The 16,217-nt window shown below is 41.9% G+C and overlaps 2 protein-coding genes across 2 annotated transcripts; both read left to right on the top strand.

Annotated features, from left to right (window-relative positions):
• Positions 1-362: 362 nt before the first annotated feature.
• LOC137040664 (putative nuclease HARBI1) lies at positions 363-1,998 on the top strand. Its single transcript, XM_067416455.1, has 5 exons — positions 363-403; positions 502-1,059; positions 1,129-1,244; positions 1,341-1,452; positions 1,547-1,998. Exons 2-5 carry the CDS (start codon positions 588-590, stop codon positions 1,915-1,917), a joined length of 1,071 nt encoding a protein of 356 aa, XP_067272556.1. The 5' UTR covers positions 363-403; positions 502-587; the 3' UTR covers positions 1,918-1,998.
• Positions 1,999-8,353: 6,355 nt separating this feature from the next.
• On the top strand, positions 8,354-11,312 carry LOC137039801 (DDRGK domain-containing protein 1-like). The gene is made up of 5 exons (XM_067415074.1): positions 8,354-8,459; positions 9,044-9,137; positions 9,283-9,339; positions 9,530-9,875; positions 11,079-11,312. The coding sequence occupies exons 1-5, from the start codon at positions 8,426-8,428 to the stop codon at positions 11,310-11,312; spliced, it is 765 nt and encodes a 254-aa protein (XP_067271175.1). The 5' UTR covers positions 8,354-8,425.
• The last annotated feature ends 4,905 nt before the right edge of the window (positions 11,313-16,217 follow it).

Here is a 16,217-nt window from a genome sequence, read left to right as displayed (position 1 = left end):
CAGGACCCAGATGCTATACAGTGGGAAAACCAGCCTGGCAACATAGTGCGTATTAATAAAAGGACACCACATCCTGCCAACTTCCAGCTGCGCTAATTGTATTGTGTTCACAGAGCTCACAAGCTATTAGAAAGTTGTATGGCAACCACCTCCGGCGCCAAATAGAACTGGCAGACATAGACATTCAGTACAAGAAGAAAAAGATAGAAAATCTTGCACTGGAGTCCGAAATAAAAAAGAGGACAATTAGGAAACTGGACCTTGAAATAAAAAAAACTTGAGAGGGAGGTGAGATATGCCTTCAATGTACACTGTATTCTAACTGTAACACAAATGTATTAATCATTATTTTTCTTTCCTCCCCCAGCTCCAAGAAAATGACACAGCTCAAAATAGAAATTAGGTATATTCTCGTAAAGTCAAGTGAGCCATGACATATGAGCTCTTATTGTGAGCACACAGGACGGTGGCATCTTTCTAAGGTATTTTTTATTTTCACAGCAATCAGTACAACCAAGTCATCGTTATAAGGCACCGGCCTCTTTTGCCCACCCCCCCCCCAGCACCAGGTGTGGCCACTAGCCTATATGAAGGCCCAAAATTGTGTGTTTCTTTCTGCTCTGACAATGGCATGCCCATTCTTGCGAGATGTGGTGGATGAAGAAGCACTTGTGCTGAGGAGAGCCTTCAGGCGAGAAAGGGTCTTCAGGGACCGGTTGGACCCACTGGCCTTCCCTGATGACCATCTATATGAAAGATATAGGTTTTCTGCAGATGGCATCAGGTATCTATGCAGACTACTGGGTCCCAGGATTAAGCACCGCACTGCACGGAGCCATGCACTGAGTGTGGAGCAAATGGTTTGTGTGGCCTTGCGCTTTTTTGCTAGTGGAGCCTTCCTGTACTCAGTGGGGGATGCAGAACAGCTGAACAAGGCCACAATTTGCCGCACAATAAGGAGTGTGTGTCTGGCTATCAAAGCATTAGCAGATGTCTTCATCTCCTTCCCTGGCCACAGAAGACTCTGTGACATGAAAGAGGAGTTCTATAGGATTGCAGGTAAGAGGATCTACAAATTACAGGACAACTGTTAACACATAGTAGGATACTCATTACTTTGTGTGACAGGTTTCCCCAATGTCATTGGTGCAGTGGACTGCACACACATAAGGATAAAAGCCCCCTCAGGTGCCCATGAGGCCGATTTTGTGAATAGGAAATCCTTTCACAGCATTAATGTTCAGGTGAACATAACTTTTTGATCTTGTCCATTGACGAACACTCTGCATTGCCAATGATGTGCATTGATTGGTGTAATATTCCTCATCTTATGATTTCAGATGGTCTGCAATGCTGACTGTGTGATCAGCAATGTTGTGGCAAAATGGCCTGGCTCAGTCCATGACTCCAGAATCTTTCGGGCCTCTGAAATCTATCAGTGCCTATCACAAGGTAAGCCACACAACCCCTATTTATAACCATCATGGCTGTGTCAAGAATATCACTGTGTTTATGAGGTAGTAATGATGAGATTTTGTGTTGACAGGTGAATTCTCTGGTGTGTTGCTGGGAGACAGGGGGTATGGCTGCCAGCCTTTTCTCCTGACACCTTTCACAGACCCCCAGGAAGCACAGCAGGCCTACAACCATGCCCATGCCAGGACCAGGGCCAGAGTTGAAATGACCTTTGGCCTCCTGAAGGCACGCTTTCACTGCCTTCACAAATTAAGGGTCAACCCTGTTAGGGCATGTGATATTACTGTGGCTTGTGCTGTCCTCTACAATGTGGCATGCCTGAGGAAGGAGAGGGCCCCCAGAGTGCCACCAGCCATGGACTGGGACAATCCGGCAATCTTCCCTGATGACGACAGTGGTCGGCTGCTGAGGGACCAATATGTGTTGAATTATTTTAGTTAGTATGTGTGCTTTCAATTTAGGTAAAAAATGTCCTGCTGTGGCAGAGGAAATTGGGTTTTTTTGGGTTGTTTTTTTACGAATTTGGCCTCTTATGATGATTGTGCGGTATACTGTGTGTAATACAAGGCTGCAGGGAGGCTACTGCATCCATTAATTTGTCTGTTCAGTTGATGTGTATGGATTTGTCCTGCATTTATTTTAGTGTGCAGACATGCAGGGTGTGTTATATACAGACTGTAGGGAGGCCAACCAGTTGAAGTGGAAAAGGAAATGATGTGCTGTACAAAAAGTTGCGAAATCCAAAAAGGGTGTTTTATTGGAAGGTGCAAAAATATTTACAGTGCAGGAGAAAACAAGAATAAATAAAAACTGTACAAAAAGAAAACAAAACAGCAACAATGTGCTAATCTGGCTACACCAAAAGGCCCAAATTTGCACCACTGCTCAGTATGTGCTTCCACTGAGTCCATAATCAGAACTGAAATCCTCTCAATCAGCAAGCCTATTTATAGGCTGAAGCCCCACCTACAGGGCATACCAAGTAATAAAAACAAATGTAAATGTTTGTAACAATACAATTAAATACTGTAGTTACCCATTTTACCTAGACAATCTACCAAACCGCTTATACAGCAGCCATTAAGGAGTTTAACATCCAATTAAAGGGCAAAACATCTATTCCCAAATCCTACACCTCTGACATCACACCAAAATGGTAGCTTCCACAGGAAGTGATGTGGCTGCAGCTTTAAAAGACAGTTTGACCTAAACAAAAGGTTTGATTGTACAGAGTGTATTGGTGAACCGGGAAGTTTAACTGCAACAAGGTTTGTAAAAATATTGTAGGGTAAATAAAAGGTAATTATAACATGAGATATTGTGTTCTGGCATTTTGTTATGTAGATACATAATGAAAAACTTAAGAAACTATACAAATTGAAAACTAGAACAAAACACAGCAGAAACAAATTTTAGACTGAACAAAACAAAAACTCCATAACACCTTCCTAATGTGTACACAGATGTAAATATTGCCGGCAATGCATAGTACAAGTGAAATGGGTGAATGTTTGCAAGTCCAACTTTATATGGTCAACAGGTTAACCTGTGACATTTCTCCCCCCTTCTTCAGTCACCTGAGGTGTCCTAGAGAGGTAATCAGCTGTACAATTCTGTAACCCAGCTTTATACACAATTTCAAAGTCAAATGGCTGGATGGCTAAAAACCATCTGGTGATACGGGCATTTGTGTCCCTCATCTGACCTAACCAGGCCAATGCCCTGTGATCAGTCTCAAGTTTGAATTTGCGTCCCACCAGGTAATATCTTAAAGAGTCCAATGCCCATTTAATTGCTAGACACTCCTTCTCAACCGTAGAATACCTGGATTCACGGGGAAGGAGCTTTCTGCTGATGTAGGAAATTGGTTGTAGTTGCCCTTGACCTTCCTGAAGTAGTACAGCCCCAATGCCATGGTCAGACGCATCAGTCTGCACAGTGAAAGTCTTTTCAAAGTCTGGACTTTGTAAAACAGGCTCTGTGCATAAGGAGTCCTTTAGGTCTTGGAAAGCCTTCTCACAGTCCTGCGTCCAGTTAACTTTATTCGACTTGTCTTTTTTAGTTAAATCAGTTAGGTTAAAGGCTCGTTCAGAGAAGTTGGGGATGAAACGCCTGTACCACCCCACAAGTCCAAGGAAAGAACGGACCTGTTTTTTGGTCACCGGTCGTTCTGCATTCTTGATGGCCTCCACTTTTCCCACTTGTGGACGTATTACTCCATGTCCCAGCACATACCCTAGGTATTCTGTCTCTGCCCTGGCTAGGGTGCATTTGTCTGGGCGGATGGTTAGACCAGCATTCTTAATCCTTAGTAGCACATCTTTCAAATGATCCATATGCTCCTGCCAAGTTTGGCTATAGATGATAATGTCATCTAAGTAAGCGGCAGCAAACTTCTCAGTCCCAATGAGTAACTGGTCCATCATCCTTTGGAAAGTAGCGGGAGCTCCATGAAGCCCAAAAGGAAGGACACAGAACTGAAAATGTCCAAAGGGTGTTTTAAATGCAGTCATCTCTTTACTCTCTGGACTGAGTGGGACTTGCCAATATCCCTTGCAGAGATCAAGTGTGGTGAGATACCTTGCTCTTCCAAGACTCTCCACTATCTCATCTAGCCTTGGCATGGGATACGGGTCAAATTTGCTCACACTATTGAGCTTGCGGAAATCCAGACAGAAGCGAAGACTGCCATCCTTCTTCGGCACTAGAACAATGGGATTGCTCCATTCACTGGTTGAAGGCACAATTACACCGAGACTGTGCATGGTCTCCAACTCTTCCTTCATAACTGGCAGAAGTCTCTCTGGGACCCGGTATACTGGCTGCCGAATGGGTTTGGTGTCTTTGAGAGTGATGTGATGCTGGATCACGCCTGTTCTACCGGGTGTCTCCATAAAGAGTTGTGCAGGCAGGCATTGTAGAAGTTCTTGCCTTTGCTCATCTTCCAGGTGCTCAAGGTTCAGCTGACGGGTGCCCTGACGACCTGGCAGATATTGTTCCTCTATTTCCTCCTCTCCCTCCACCGATCTCACAAACAAGGTTGTGGATACTCCAGTGACTTCCTCAGATGAAGGGTCTGGTGATGTGGAACGAGCATACCACTTCTTTAACATGTTGACATGAAAGATTTGCAAGGGTTGGGTCCTGGATGGGATCTCAATCTCATATGTTGCAGGACCCACTTTCCGCTTTATTTGGTAGGGGCCCTGCCACTTAGCCAACAGTTTATGCTCACTGGTTGGTAATAGTAACAAGACCTTCTCACCTGGCTCAAAAGTACGGGATCTGGCTGTTCGGTCGTACCACTCTTTTTGGCGTGCTTGAGACTGCCGAAGGTTTTCTCGTGCAAGGGCTGTTGTCTTCTGCAGATGCTCTCTCATCTTTAACACATAAGAGAGAATGTTTTTCTTGCCTGGTTTATCAGTGACCTCCCAGCTCTCTCTCAGTACATCCAGGGGCCCTCTGACCTGGTGAGCATACAGCAGTTCAAATGGTGAGAAACCTGTTGATGCCTGAGGCACCTCCCTATATGCAAAGAGGAGGAATGGAAGCCACTTGTCCCAGTCCTTGCCAGTGTCAGAAACATACTTCCTCAGCATGGATTTCAAGGTCTGATTAAAGCATTCTACCAGACCATCGGTCTGAAGGTGGTAGGGGGTGGTTCGCACTCTCTTTATGCCCATTAATTGATAGACTTTTTGTAATGTGTGACTCATAAAGTTTGGGCCCTGATCTGTAAGCACTTCCCGAGGTATGCCAACCTGTGAGAAAAATCGTAGGAGTACAGTAGCTATTTGCTTAGCTGTGACCTCTCGTAGTGGGTATGCCTCAGGGTACCTGGTAGCGTAATCGCAAATGACCAAGATAAATCGGTTCCCTCTCTGACTCTTTTCCACAGGCCCAACTATGTCTACTCCTATTCGCTCAAAAGGAGTGTCAACTACTGGAAGTGGTATGAGTGGTGCATAGGCAGGAGTACGGCCAGTAGTGAGCTGGCACTCTGGACATGATTTACAGAACTCTTTAACCTCACTGTACATCTTTGGCCAGTAGAATCTTTTGGCAATTCGCATTAACGTCTTCATAAAAGCCAAGTGACCTGCCCAGGGGATAGAATGTCCAAGTTCTAACACCTCCCTCCTGTATGCCTTAGGTACTATAAGCTGCAGTCCGTCTTCTTTACTCTGTCTGTATAAAAGACCATTTTGCACCACAAAAGTCTCACCAAACAGAGATTCGGCACCTTCCTTTTCCTCAGCCTGTTGAAAACATTCAGTTAAGGTTGAGTCATCACGCTGAAGCTGGGCCAGGTTACCAGGGACAACTAAGTCAGCTTCAGTGAGTTCGGGTTCTTCTACCCCTACCTCAGCTTGCTCTGAAGTTTCCCACAACTCCTCAACCCACTCCCTTCGTTTCTGTAGTCTTTCCTGCTCTGTAGGCCTTGATTCACCTAAGCTAGTCTCAGAGCTGAAGGGCAATTCTTGCAGTGTGTCTAGGGTTGTTTCTGGAAGCTCTGGGCCCTGAGTAAGCTGCTTTACTTGGGATCTTGTAACCATGCCACACCATACAATTTCCTGAACCAAGTCAGCTAGCGCAGGGAAGTCAGTACCTAACAGAACAGGATAGGGCAGCTTGGTTGCAATGCCAACATTCATCAGATATGATTGATTACAGGCCTCAATATAAACCTCAGCCATAGGTAACTTAGTGCTATCCCCATGCACACAACACACTGTTACTGTCTCTTCTTCACTCCAGGAATCTCTGGGTATATATTGGGCCTGTACCAGTGTATGGGAACAACCTGTGTCCACCAAAGCTGGAAGGGGTTTACCATTTAAAAGTACAGTGATGATTGGCTCCCTATCGGCCTGCGTTTGTAACTGTTCTGGCCGGGGCACATAGCAAAGACCAGCTGTCTTGGGCTTTTTAAGTGGGCTAAGGGGCCTAGTGTGACCTGGCTCACCACAGTTATAACATACAACACTCTCTCCCTTAAGTGTTGACTGGGGCTCAGGGGCAGACGTTGTAGGTTTCGCATGGAAGGGCTTAAAGATCTTAGGACCACTTTGAGAGTTTGAACCCACCCCCACCCCTTCAGACTTACCCTTCGAAGAGTGTAGGATGCCCGCATATCGGGTTGTTCCTGGTCCCTTCCGGGCAGCAATGTAGGCCTCGACCAGTGTTGCCGCCTCCCCAGCAGTGTCAGGATTTCTCTCCTTTACCCAGGTCCTCACCTCAGGATACAACACTCGCAGGTACTGCTCCAGGACTAGGGTCTCCATGACGTCCTTCTTATTACTTTGTTCATAGCGTACCCATTTGGAGAACACGTCCTTCAGTCGGATGTAGAGTTCTGTAGGGGTCTCATCAGCAGGGGTACTAAGGGACCGGAATCTTAACCGATATGTGTCAGCACTGATTTCATATTTTTTTAGAATTGCAGCTTTCACTTGGTCATAGTCTCTGGTTTGTGAGGGGTTCATAGCCACAAAAGCACTTCGGGCCTTGCCCGTTAACAAGGGAATTAGGCGGATGGCCCAGTCTCCCCTTGGCCACTGATACACCTCTGCAAGTCTTTCAAAAGTAGTTAAAAATAGTGTTCAATATCATCACTGTCCTCGAGCTTGGCTATTCGAGGGTCATGGTCTAACACCCGCATTTCAGCTCCATGTCTCTTCCGCTCCATGTCTAGCTGCAGTTGGGTGACCTGGTGACTGATAACCTTATAATTTTGTTCACGTCGAGCAGTCTCTCTCTCCTGCTTCTCATCCCGGTCCTTTTGATACTGCATGAATGACTGGAACATTTGTGCCAGCGCTGTGATTGCAGCATCTCCTCCAGTGGCGGGGACTTCCACAGGCCGCAATCGCTCCTCCGCAACACCGCCAACAGCACCTTGATCCATCTCTGCATCTGTGCCCTCCATAGGCTGAGCCCTAGTTTTGGGTGGCATGTCAGCAGGGCAACAATTTTTCCAGGCACGTCACTCACTGGTGAGACATCCCACTTCTGACACCATATGTAGGGAGGCCAACCAGTTGGAGTGGAAAAGGAAATGACGTGCTGTACAAAAAGTTGCGAAATCCAAAAAGGGTGTTTTATTGGAAGGTGCAAAAATATTTACAGTGCAGGAGAAAACAAGAATAAATAAAAACTGTACAAAAAGAAAACAAAACAGCAACAATGTGCTAATCTGGCTACACCAAAAGGCCCAAATTTGCACCACTGCTCAGTATGTGCTTCCACTGAGTCCATAATCAGAACTGAAATCCTCTCAATCAGCAAGCCTATTTATAGGCTGAAGCCCCACCTACAGGGCATACCAAGTAATAAAAACAAATGTAAATGTTTGTAACAATACAATTAAATACTGTAGTTACCCATTTTACCTAGACAATCTACCAAACCGCTTATACAGCAGCCATTAAGGAGTTTAACATCCAATTAAAGGGCAAAACATCTATTCCCAAATCCTACCCCTCTGACATCACACCAAAATGGTAGCTTCCACAGGAAGTGATGTGGCTGCAGCTTTAAAAGACAGTTTGACCTAAACAAAAGGTTTGATTGGCTGCGTTCGGAACCGCATACTTCCCTACTATATAGTATGGAAAAAGCAGTAGGCGAGCGAAAAGTATGTCCGAATCCTTAGTATTCATAAAAGAGTAGGCGAGAACTACCGGGGGGTTGGCCTATCTCTCGCGAGATTCGGACGTACGTGTACTCAAGTTGCGTTCGAATATGCCTACTAACCTACTATATAGTAGGCGAAAACAGTATGTGAAAGGAGTAGTATGTTCGAAACCTCAGTAATCATAAAAGAGTAGGCGAGAAATCCCCGGATGGCCTACTGCGCTCCGCCCAGATTGTGAAGCGCTCATCGTCGGATACTTTTCTATCCCTGTCTTCCCATAAGGCCACAGGAAAGGAAACGTCATTAGCGAATATGACGGAGAAAGGCGACGCAGGTGTTTTCAAATGTGAGTATTACAAAACAAAATCACGGTTCCCTTGTGTTAAAATGCCATTTGTTGAGCTCCTGTAGAGTAAACTGTTTAATTATTGAAGGTGTATAGACGACAGACAGTAGAGTATAGTTGTAATTGTGCTGTAAAAACACGTTTTATTGTGTATAGCTAACGGGAGCGCCAGTAAGGTTAACACTATTCATGCATTCACACTAGAATGTTTATTCTAAAACATATACAGCTTAAATATTCTTATTAAATGTGTGACAGGAAACTCTTCAATGAGTAGGCCTATTGCAGATGAGCAATCACGACATTAAATAGACACCTGAGTCATGTCCTATATGTGTGCTGTTAATTCAGTGTTGTCAACACTGCTCACATAGCTAAATGTAAATAATGTAAATAAACAATTTTGCATAAAGTTACTTAGCATTAGTTATTATATTTTATTTGTCCATTAGTACTGTTGATAATTTGAGGAACATTTGCAGTGGATTTAAAGCCAGTTGATATACCAGCAACTACCTCAATGTGTAAATGTAGTATTGAGCACATAATCACAGAGGTAACGTGAATGTTGTCTGATGTTACAGGGACAGATGAGCACACACGTGTGCTTATCCAGTGGAGAGTGGCTCATGAAGCCCTCTTCACTGGGAAGCGGAATGCTGCCATCAAAGGCTTTGAGTGAGTATAATACAGAAATAGATTAAAAATGTATTTACATCTTATATATATATATATATATATATATATATATATATATTATTGTAACTTCAAACATTCCAGTTATTACAGCTTTTCTGATTCTTTATGTCTGCATTTGCTACAGGGTTTTTGTGGTGGAGCAGGGCCTGCAAGGCAGCGTGACTGCAACATTTGTAAAAAAAAAAATGGGAAAACCTCAAACAAAAATATAAAGTAAGATTACATTTTTACTTCTAAAACAGAAATCAAACGTCATTGTGCTGTTCAAATCACTACATTTGTAATATGTTTGTGCAATTTTTATAGGATCTGAAATGCCCGCAGAGTGGTGTCAGCACTGAGGATGGAGAGCACACAGCAGCATCCTGGAAGTGGTATAGTGCCATGGATGAGGCAATTGGGGGCAGACCCTCGATCACTCCACCTGCCCTTGTTGCCTCATCTGGCCCGGATGTTGCTGTGGCCTCTTCATCCTCTGCAACGCCACAGCCAGCAAGAGGAAGAGGAAGAAAGCGGGCAACCGAAATTATGGAGTTAATTAGAGAGATGGAGGAGAGGGAAGCAGCGAGAGAGCAGGAAGTGAATGAGAGGGAGGAGAGACGATGGAGAGAAATGGAGGAGAAGGAAGAACGGCGAGAACGGGAGAGACAAGAGAGAGAGGAGAGACAAGAACGCGAACGAAGAGAGAGAGAAGACAGATGGCACCAGGAAGCAAGTGTGAGAGAACGGGAAGCAAGAGAGAGAGAAGAGAGATGGCACCAGGAAGCAAGTGTAAGAGAGGAACGGAGAGAGAGGGAGACTAAAGAAAGAGATGAGCGATTTCTTCATCTTCTAGAAATAATTTCAAAAAAATAAGATCACATTAAAAAAAACAATTTTGACACTGAAGAATCTTTTGATCATTTACAAATTTGGAGTGTAATTTTTTTTTTAAATAAATATGATTGAATTTATTATAAATACAAAGTTTATATATATAAATAAATAAATGTATGTATATATAGTATTATCTGAAAGTATCACCTAATTTACTGTGAATGGCTAGAAATTATTTTATATAGAATTAAAAAAAATGTTTATAAATATTATTTTATTATTTTTCTTGGCATTCACAGTACCTTATGTATATCTGGTGATACTTTGAAATAGGAATATAAAAAAAATAGTGTAAATATTTATAAAGTGATGAATATATATATATATATATATATATATATATATATATATATATATATATATATATATATATATATATATATATATATATATATGTGTGTGTGTGTGTGTGTTAATGACCGTTGTAATGTAAACACCTACACACAAATTTTAAAATAGATTTTATTGCATGTGATCTGGCTTCTAAATGCACAGTGATATTCAGACAGGTCATGGAGGGCTATTGCCCTGCAGGCTTCAGTTCCAGCACAGCTGTTTGTCATTTGAGTAATCAGTTATTAATTGGTTTGATGGGATTGTTCAGGTGTGTTGAATTAGGAAGGAACCTCTGCTGGACATTGGCCCTCCATTAGTTAAGTTCAGAATGTTTACACAAACTACCTTCAGTTTTGCATTAAGATCAAAAGAGATTAACAGTGAATAATAGGTTAGTTCACCCAAATAAACCAATTCATTATTTACTCACTTTTATGTTTTTTAACAAACATGACCAAAATCACCTTTTATGTTCAGGAAAAAAGGGGGATAGAACAACATGAAGCTGTGTAAATAACTGAATGTTATATGTTTGGGTTAATTAGCCCATTGAGTCCCTAAATATAAATTTTCTGAAATGTGAGCATTTAGATTATAGTAGTACCTTCAAGAATTAAGCAGCTTTATTGAGCATTTGTGGCTGAGGCACTTTCTAAAAAGGATTAGTGACAACATGAACTGTAAAATGTTTTATTATGTGTTTCACAGGTAATCGTGCTCATGGAGAGCTGGCACATTGATGTTTGGAGCGGACACAGCAGCAGCCAGATTGTCCCGCACATGTTCTCCCACTCTTGCTTCAAGGATGTGGGGTTCAGGGGGTCCGTCATCAAGGTCTTCCTCATCCTCTGCCTCAATGATGTCCCCATTGAGCAGAGCGAGATTGTGAAGAACAGTGCAGCACGTGATCACTTCAGGCACAAAGGCAGGGCTCACCTCTAAGGCCTTGAAGAAAATGGAGCGCCAACGGGTCTTCATTATGCCAAAAGCTCGCTCTACTATGCTTCGTGCACGGGAGTGCTTGCTGTTGAAACGAGCCTGCACAGGGTTCTGCACAGGCTCTCTGTATGGGGTGATGAGACAGACGGGTGCACCCAGGCAAGGATAGCCACCATCACCAAGTATGCACTTGCCTGCAGGTGGATACAGGCTTCCAGTATACACAGGGCTGTTCCTCAGCACCCTGGCATCATGAACAGACCCAGGATACCCCACAAAGACATCAAGGAATTTCCCACAGTGATCAGTGATGGCCTGGAGTTGGATGGAATGAAATAACTTCCTGTTGAAGTAACAGTGGGAGTTATTTGCTGGAGGCTTTATTCGGACATGACAGCCATCTATGGCACCAACTGCTCTGCTGAAAGCTGGTGACCCAGCCAGCTGTGCAAATCCTGCTCCCACTGCCTCCAGGTCATCTCCGGTTGGAAAATAAATCACGCTCCTCAACATTCCCATGACGGCCTTGCTCACTCTGTGCACAATGTCATGCACAGAGGTCTTGGGGATATCGAAGGTCTGTGACACCACCCTGTATGATGCTGCATGGGCCAGCCAGAAGAGGAACACAAGCACCTCGATGTCCCGCTCCCATCCATGGTCAGTTTCCAGTCTGACTGCAGCAATGAGGGACATGATGGATGGCAAAGACAGGCGAAGGTGTTGACGGTGGTCAGCTGCTTCATCAAAATAAAGCTGCAGAATTGGTACAGCTCGGTTGAGATGGCAGTAGGATGTGGTGTTCAGCACCTGCAAATGTGATAGTTTGTTAGAAAAATACATTTTAATAAAGTTGTTTCATGTTTTGAGTTTTGTTTATTTGTGATAGTTACTATTGTTCATTTAATTTATTAATGTCCTATTTTTGTCAGTACATAAAACTAGAATACAATAAAAACTATTAATTCATGCTTGACTGAAAATATGAATTCATATCAGCTGTTTTTGTCTAGTGTGTATCCATGCATAACTACAAAATTTTACAAAACAAATTACATTTTCTTTGTTGTACTGAAATACACATTTGCAGTAAGAAAATGTCATACAATTAAGTACTGGTCATTTTACATTATTATAAATGTTGGGGCTGGTTAATTTACAACGCAATTCAACCTGGGGTAATTGAAATGAAGTAGTGATACTTACATTTTTCGAGGATAAAATCAACAATCTTCTCCGAAGGCGATATCTTCGAGCAGCTGCCCGACGTCTTTGTGCAGATATTTGTCTCGTTTGTGCTGACATTCCAACCATTGGAAAGGGATAAAAATCGCAGTAGGTAGGCTTGTGGAGTTACTGATGCAATCAGGTGTTAGTGCACCTGACACTCATTTCTTTTATAGTTTCATAATTAAATGGTTTTATCTTTAACAATAATAATATTTAAAAAATACCATGGGTTTGCATACATTATTCACAGAGAAAAAAAAGCACAATAACAAGGTTAAATATCTGAATAATTCATAATGCAATATATATTTGTTGAAGTGATGAGAAGTTAAATTTAACTAAATAAGGAAAATATAAAGATTTAGCGATTTTGGCCACTTTTGCTTGTGGAGGAAATCTTTGGCATATAAAATAAAGAAATTAAAATGTTCAAGAGATCACAATTTTGGGTTTTCGCAAGAATAAAAAAGGACAAAACTGTCAGATTAGTAGGGTAAATATTTATTGCTTTTACTAAAATCACAAAAAAAATGGGCAGAAATGTTTTATACAAAAAGAAAAAGTTTAAACCAATATAGATAGATGAATTATACTTGTCAAACCAATTGGTGCGCTTGTGTTATCGTCATGGGTCACATGATAACGTCAACATGGCGCATAAAGTGCGGATCGCATTCGTACTTAACGAGATTTGGATATATAGTACCTACTCTTTTTGCGCTCGTTAAGTAAGTACTTATTGAAATTGAGTACCTACTCAATGAGTATGCGGTTCCGAACGCAGCCATTGTACAGAGTGAATTGGTGAACCGGGAAGTTTAACTGCAACAAGGTTTTAAAAATATTGTAGGGTAAATAAAAGGTAATTATAACATGAGATATTGTGTTCTGGCATTTTGTTATGTAGATACATAATGAAAAACTTAAGAAACTATACAAATTGAAAACTAGAACAAAACACAGCAGAAACAAATTTTAGACTGAACAAAACAAAAACTCCATAACACCTTCCTAATGTGTACACACAGATGTAAATATTGCCGGCAATGCATAGTACAAGTGAAATGGGTGAATGTTTGCAAGTCCAACTTTATATGGTCAACAGGTTAACCTGTGACACAGACCTTTGAATGTGTATGTATCATTTTGTATAATATGCTTTGATTCTGTGCTTTCCATCTTGTAGAGTCACTGTGACTTCAGTTTCGAAAGGAGCTGATAGTTTACCTGCTTTGTTTTGTCCTTATTTAATAAAGGAACATAATGTTACACATTGTGTTTTTATATTCATATGGAATGTGTATTTGTTTATATGACAGAGTACTAGGGCCCCACTGAGGAAAAAGGATAAAGTCATAAATTTATGAGGCTGGTTCTTTCTGCAGAAAAGCAACATATTCTTTTTACAGTTTTGATAGTTATGACAATGTGATACTTCATATTCTGGCACATCAGCATGTCTTTGTTTATGAAACCATACTGAAGTACAATTTCACGAAATGCCCCACATCTGTCATTTTAACAACTGTCCTCCTTTAAAACAACTGGTTACAATATTATGACTTGTCTTTTTTTTCCCTCTGTGGCCCTAATATTCTATCATTTTATATATATATAGCCTTATAGTCTATTGGAAACTGTAAATTATCTAATGATAGCAACATCATCTAAAAATCATTATTTATCCAAAATGATTGAAATTAATGATCATATACGTTTAAATAATGACATTGGGTCTAGTTATATGTGATAATGTATAGTGAGCAGTGAAATAACTATTGGTTTCCATTTGTGGCGACTGCTGACTGACATTAGGGATGAGCTTAAATAGATCCTGGAATTTAGCCTGGTCTGGAGCAGGCTAGCTTCACAGAATAAATCTCCATGGTAATTTATACCATAACATATCCTCCTGCCCCCTATCCAGCTTTAGTGCAACCGGATTAGGGATCAATTGAGCCAGGATCACCAAGATATCCTGGCTTAATCCCTTATCCTACGTTTGTGCAACAGGCCCCTGGTGGTGCTCTTATCCTGTTTTTGTTTTCTAGATATCCTGCTGCACACTAAAGTTCCTTTCTAAGGATAAATAAAGTGAAACTTGAAACATGCAAAACATTCCTGTTGCATAACAATTGAATGAAAGAATATGATTTTAACAGGAGGATCAAAGTTGAAACCAGGTAAAGTTCTTCCAGATGATCACCACGCCAGCCAGTAAAGCATCGCCACCCGGTGGACATGCATAGTTTTGCAGAGCCTGTTTTTTTTTATTCACACACAATTGGGTCATTCTACGGAAAGTCCATTTGTCTGTCCCTAGCCTTTACAGAAGTATTACACAAAAAAACACTTTAGGCTTACAACTTCTTTACATTTAAAATAAAACAACTTTCTTGAGCCATCAGTGGCAATATTTGATTTTTTTACTTGTATAAAGTTCCAAAGCACCACAGAAGTGCTCATCCCCACAGTCATGTACATGTACTGATTTTTTTTTTTTAAAAAGCAGAATAAATATTTTAAATTCATAATGAAAGTAGTGATCCCCTGGGAGTTGTGCAGCGTCACTGGTGTTACCATTAAACAAAAATCTTTTATTTAGAAATGAAAATCACACTGATGACATGACTTGACTTCCTTCTTCCCCTTTCCTGAATATTAATTATGATACCCTGGTCTATAGACACACACACACACACACACACACACACACACACACACACACACACAGTTTCAAACAGGTTATTACTACTGGCATTGAAGAAAAACAGTGTTTTGCATGGAAAATAGCTGCCAAATCTGGTTTCCCTAAACCTAAGGTAGATGTTCCAAAACTCCTGCCTCCGCCCATTGTGGCGCGCGTGCAGCCCCGGACATCTAAGGGCATCACAGACCTGTTATTGCTCCATCTCGCGGGGCTCAACGCCACTTGTCCCTCTAAGAAGTTGGACACCGACCGCTCGGGCCGCGTAACTATTTAGCAAGCCGGAGTCTCGTTCGTTATCGGAATGAACCAGACAAATCGCTCCACCAACTAAGAACGGCCATGCTCTACCACCCACAGAATCGAGAAAGAGCTATCGATATGTCAATCCTTTCCGTGTCCGGGCCGGGTGAGGTTTCCCGTGTTGAGTCAAATTAAGCCGCAGGCTCCACTTCTGGTCGTCAATTCCTTTAAGTTTCAGCTTTGCAACCATTCTCCCTCTGGAACCCAAAGACTCGTGGTTTCCCGCACGCTGCCCGGCGGGTCATGGGAATAACACTGCCGGATCGCGGGTCGGCATCGTTTACGGTTTCATACTTTAAACTATGCAACATATCAGTAAAACATCTTTGATTTCAAGTGATTTGTCCTTTTAGTCAGGATCAGTCGGCTGAAAATCATGAAAATGTGACTTGTCTGAAGACTAATAAAGAAATGTGCAGAAATGTGCAACCTTTTAAAATAAAGAATACAAATAATGGCCAGTTAGGAATGCACCTTAGCACTTTAATTTTTAGTATTTAAGAGATTTTTGCAACTGTCTCACTCTTGTGGGATTCCCACACGTGGGTGTCAGAAGCATTTCGGGGGCCGTTACTGGGGATTGCCTGGGCCAGCTAACACACAAAGTTTTGAAAAATGGCTGAAAGGTGCATAAAAAAGCCCATGGGGCGACCAAGTGAGAGTCAGAG

This window comes from Pseudorasbora parva, chromosome 14, assembly GCF_024679245.1.
Source record: "Pseudorasbora parva isolate DD20220531a chromosome 14, ASM2467924v1, whole genome shotgun sequence".
Classification (NCBI taxonomy): domain Eukaryota; kingdom Metazoa; phylum Chordata; class Actinopteri; order Cypriniformes; family Gobionidae; genus Pseudorasbora; species Pseudorasbora parva.
Note: the sequence above shows the minus strand (reverse complement) of the source record. Positions and strands in the feature narration are given on the sequence as shown.